The following is a 4912-nucleotide window of genomic DNA, read 5'->3' on the forward strand; positions in this document are numbered from 1 at the left end:
CTTTTTGAAAAGAGCCTGGTGGCAGCCCCTTGCCTGGTTCTTTAAAGGTTAGTGCGAGGAACGTTCTATTCCAGAGCGAGTGTACGTAGCAGAAGCACTTTCAGACTTGTAGTTGGCATGCAATGTATTGAAAAGGAGTTGTTAGACATACAGATCATGTTTTAAGTACCCACTTCATAAAAAAATTGCATATGCAAATGTCTTCAGGTGAGAAAAGGAAGTCTGTAATCAGTGTTGTGGGGCGTGTTAGCAACCTTGTGTTAAAGATAAAATGAGAGAACATCTGGGCTGCTAAGCAGGGAGTGGTAGGAGATGCGTGGTGGTCTTTGGGGAGATATAAATCTCTTAAACTGTGCTTTGGTCATAGAGCTGAGCCAGTCTAAGCCCTGGCTGGCACCCAAAGGGGGACACTTCTTCCCTTCCCTGTATTCTCCTCCCACATCTCACCAGGCTTCACAAGTTTGTCTTCTCTTTTCTACTGGCACTTGTGCTCATCTGATCTGTCAGCAAACCTATCCTGGTACACAGCCAGAAAAGTCTTTTTGTTTTGTAGGGTTAGTTTTTGGCTGATTTAACTCCCTGAACCTTTGTTCTGCACAGATCCAGTACTGGAATAAGGGGAGCAAACCTGTCCCTTCCACTTGCTGCTGTAAGCTCAGCTTAGCTGGATTGCTGAACACCACTTAGGTTTCATGACCGATTTGATAGACGCAGAAACAAAAGCTGTGCACTTCTGCGACATTGCAGCCAAGCAATATAGCCTTGCTGAAAAGTAAGAAAGCTTAATGGTGCAGGCTTGGTAATATGAACTGGGCTATATTGATTCTGGGGCCTAAATTGGTATCTCTGTGCAGTGTCGAATTGTGCTATATAAACACAGAAGTTTGAGTTGGTGCCAGTACAGATTTCTGTGCTATGCTGTGTTTCACTCGGTAGAGGTGCACTTAGGATATGCAAAACCCCTCTATTAAAGGGGATGTTGAAAGCCCTGCTCACAGGAAGAGCCCAGGTGTTCCCAAAAAAGGAGACGCCCTTCCTTGTTAAGCATATACTAAAATGTTTCCTGAATGGAGCTGATTTGGGAGTAAATGGAACTTTCTTCTGCAGACTCTGTTCCTGGTGTAAGGAGTGAAAGGGAGGTGGGCTGAGGCTTTGGCCTCATGCTGGCAGGAATGGGTCCTGTCTAGGTCAGTTTGTAAAAGCAGGTGGTGTAGGAGCGGGAGTGAAAACTCTTTGTTTCGCTCCTGGAGTGGCAGCATTGTTACTGCAGGTGAAGGGCTTTCTGGAAAAGGACAGAATGAAGTGAAAAATATTTTCTTTATTTTTCAAAGTCTAGCATGCTGGGTTTGATCATCTTTTGACCAAATGGTTTTCAGCCAGACTTCTATTATCTAGTTTTTGGGAAGCCTGTGAGGTTGTTACAGTATAGAATAGGCTGCTAAGCATCTAGGCGGTGTTTATACAGCTCAAGCCAATGATCTGACTCTTTGGTTCTTTCATCATTTCATCTGCAAGTTGGAGTCAGGCTCCTGGGTGAGCTCCACCTGCTGTACTAACATGAACCATTGATAAGTGCTTTTTAGTTGAAAAGCATACTTAGGATGAAAAAGTCATTGGAAATAAGGTAGGCTTCAGTATTTGAGGCTTGGGCTTGGTTTGGTTTTTTTTGCCTTTGGGACTCTTTCATTGCTATTAGAGATAAAAACAGCTGAAGTGCTTAGAACTGTTGGAGAATATTAGGGACAATTTTCAGTTGGCATGTTCAGTCCGTTTTCCAAACACAGCTGACAGTGCTGTGAAGGTCCTGGTGGAAGGCCTCAGAATATTTGGGCTGCACACAACTTGGTCATATCTCTGACAGTTCTCTTTGGTTTCTTAACTGTTCTATGTGCAGTGAACATGAAAGCTGGGTGCAGTCTAGCAATTGCTATTTTGTGAGAAGAACTGATTGGCAAAAGGTTCAAACTCGCCTCCTTTTCACAATGGGAGGAAAACTGAATACACCAAATATTATGTCTCTTTGCAGCCAGGAGAACAAACAGGTCAGAGTGTCCAAGAATTGGATCCTCTGTTAGCCAGCAGTGAGAGATGTGTATGTCTTTCCTTGCTTGTTGAATTGCTCCACAGAAATCCACTGGTGTGACTTGCCCTTTTGCAGTCACTGTACCATCTTAGGTAGCAGGCTAGGCTCTGCCTGCCTATCTTATTAAGTGCCATGCATTTGCAGATCTTACTGAATTTTGCTCAGAACATTTGGGTTTTTTTAAATCACTGTAAAAACAGCTTTATACCACCTGCCTCTTTTTCAAGACTACTTTGCAAAAATGTTTCTGAAGTTTGTCATCCAGTATTGACCACCTATACTGGGAGGTCAGCAAAAATGCAACCCACAACTTGTTTTCCTGTGAAAATGTGACTTTTTTCAAGGTATGTCAAAGAAGCGGTGTACAGCCTCTGTAGTGACATATGAGTCTAAAATAAAAGAATTTTTCACAACATCTGTCTGTGTTTCTGTGCTAGTTGTCCATATTTTCTGAAAAGAGCTAAAATTTCATCTAGAATCCTATGTACCTTTTTTAAGTGAGCCTGCTTTTAGTAATGACACTAAACTAGAATTCTTCTTTTTGACCCTGTCGTTACTTAACTTTCCTTCTTTGTCGCTAGTTTGTATTTCAGGGGGTCCCCATGCGTTTTCAGCACTGCAGCTCAGCAGAGAAGTACAGGAGACGAGTGTGGCCCAGAAGATCCCCGTGATGAGCCCAAGCATCCCCTTTCTGACTGTGCCTTAGAGCACAAAGCCATCAAATTGGAAGAACAAGTCCGGGATTTAACTGTGAGTATGCTGCTGCTGGCATCATGATGTCTTTCATTCAGTCCCCTTGACTTGGTCTGTCTTTCAGCCCTAGCTTTTTCTGAAAACCCTATAACACGCACACAATGCCACTGTGCTATGGCAGCCTTTAAAGCAGCTGTACTTTAAGTGTGAGAGGGTGCACTGTGAAAGTACAGTCTGCCTTCCCCAGAAATGCCATCTGTCAGTAGTACCTAGGAGCAAGACTCTGATAATATGATTCTGGCAGGCAAAACTGTATGTTGGAGATGGCCTGGTCAATTTTTTCTTTCACAGCATTGTACAGAGGGAATGGCAGTAGGTTTGTCCTGATTAGCATCACATACTGTGTCGCACTGGATCCAGATTTTCTGAGAAGGAAAGTCCTCGTTAGTGACAGTGGTGTGGTGGAACTGGTGGGGTCATGTTATAGGGACTTCGAAGAACAGATGTGACTAAGGAGAGGATTAAATACCGCAGCACTGGGCAGGCAATTCTGGAGATAATCACCCTGGGAGTACTACTGCGCAAGCGATAAATCAGCTGGTTGCAGACCAGTTGCTGAGACCGCCAACTTGCCTGCTGGAGAAAGGAGTGTCTCAATAGCTGCAGTGAATCATGCAAAAAGCAGCAGCCTGACAGCGCGATGTTCAATTGAGCTGTGCCCTGAATGCTTCTGGCCTTCGCTTGGGTCATTTGAGGGAGTTGCAGTTGTGCTGATTAATCCGTAGGAGAGGGACTTGGGTTTGCATGTAGTGAAAACACAGGAGCCCAGCACAACCTTCTGACGTGAAGTGGGCTCTTTTTAAAGCGTTTCTAAGGGATTGCTAACTTGTCAGGAAATGGGGTTTACCTCCTTGTTTGATGTCTCCCCTTGCTATTGTGGTTACAGGAGCGATACCGGAAAGCTTTGGCAGATTCTGAGAATGTCCGGAGGAGAACGCAGAAGTTTGTGGAAGATGCCAAGCTTTTTGGTAAGCAAAGTGAGGCAGAGCTGTGTTTACTGCAGTGGCCTGCCTGAGCATAAAATGCTGATCAACAGCTTTTCTCTCCCCTCATCGTGCCCTTGTTCATTGTAAAGTCTGGCATGATGTTTGGCCTGGGCTGTTGGTGTCTGGGCTTACTTGCTATTTTTTCTGTATGTCCAGCTGTGTCCTATCAGGTTTATCTCACTGACTGTTTTGTGATCTTTTTCTAATAAAATAGGCCTGGTGCAACAGAGTGTAGTTTTACTGACTTCGTTGAAATTACAAGTTCTTCTGTATGCTGAGAACTGGCTCTGGCAGGGTGTATTTCATACTCCTAGCTGTGTCATCAGGTTGTGATTTCCTTTACTGTATTGACAGCCTCTTCTCTTCTGCTCTAGCTTTTAGGAGGTAGATCCTGCCTGGGACAAAGGTTGTCAGTTCCTATATCAGATGTTCTTTAAAACTTCTATAATAAATATTTTAGCATCAGTGAAGTGAGCTGGATTTGTAGCTTTGGCAATGGAGGCAGGTGAAGGGCGAAGAAACTGCTGTTTAATCATTGCACTCTGCCAGCACCATCTCTGAGAATGAGAAACTGTTATTCTCCACAATGCATGAATCTCGGAAGGTTTTTTGTTAGTTAATTCCAGTAGCTTTGAAATTAGAGCTGCTGTATTTTTCTTGCCGTTCTACCCATTGTGCTATAAAATGGCTGTTGAGTTCTGGGATAATCGGCACCATTGCTTTTGAGAGGGTTTTTTTGAGCTCTTTGAATTTTAGATATAATATGCTTCAGATTTGAAGAAAAATGAGGTTCTTTATTAGAAGTTGCTCATGGAGTGAGGCATGGGGGTCTGTAGAGCATTAAAACAGACTCTGGTGCAAGAGGAAAACCTGAAAGGAGGTTGTAGCAAGGTGGGTGTCAGTCTCTTCTCCCAAGTAACAAGTGATAGGACAAGAGGAAACGGCCTCAAGTTGCGCCAGGAGAGGTTTAGATTGGGTATTAGGAAAAATTTCTTCACCAAAAGGGTTGTTAAGCATTGGAATAGGCTGCCGAGGGAAGGGGTTGAGCCACCATCCCTGCAGGTGTTTAAAAGACGTGTAGACGTGTAGG

At 43.9% G+C, this 4912-nt stretch overlaps 1 protein-coding gene across 1 annotated transcript in view; it reads left to right on the forward strand.

The window, feature by feature from the left end:
- The first annotated feature begins 692 nt into the window (after positions 1-692).
- Positions 693-4912, forward strand: part of GRPEL2 (GrpE-like 2, mitochondrial (E. coli)) — a 5710-nt gene continuing 1490 nt past the window's right edge. Inside the window, exons 1-3 of the mRNA XM_009582238.1 lie at positions 693-772; positions 2665-2833; positions 3723-3804. Of these exons, the coding sequence (XP_009580533.1) occupies positions 693-772; positions 2665-2833; positions 3723-3804 (331 nt within the window). The remainder of the gene's footprint in view (positions 773-2664; positions 2834-3722; positions 3805-4912) is intronic.

This window comes from Fulmarus glacialis, unplaced genomic scaffold (assembly GCF_000690835.1).
Source record: "Fulmarus glacialis isolate BGI_N327 unplaced genomic scaffold, ASM69083v1 scaffold48147, whole genome shotgun sequence".
Taxonomy (NCBI): Eukaryota; Metazoa; Chordata; class Aves; order Procellariiformes; family Procellariidae; genus Fulmarus; species Fulmarus glacialis.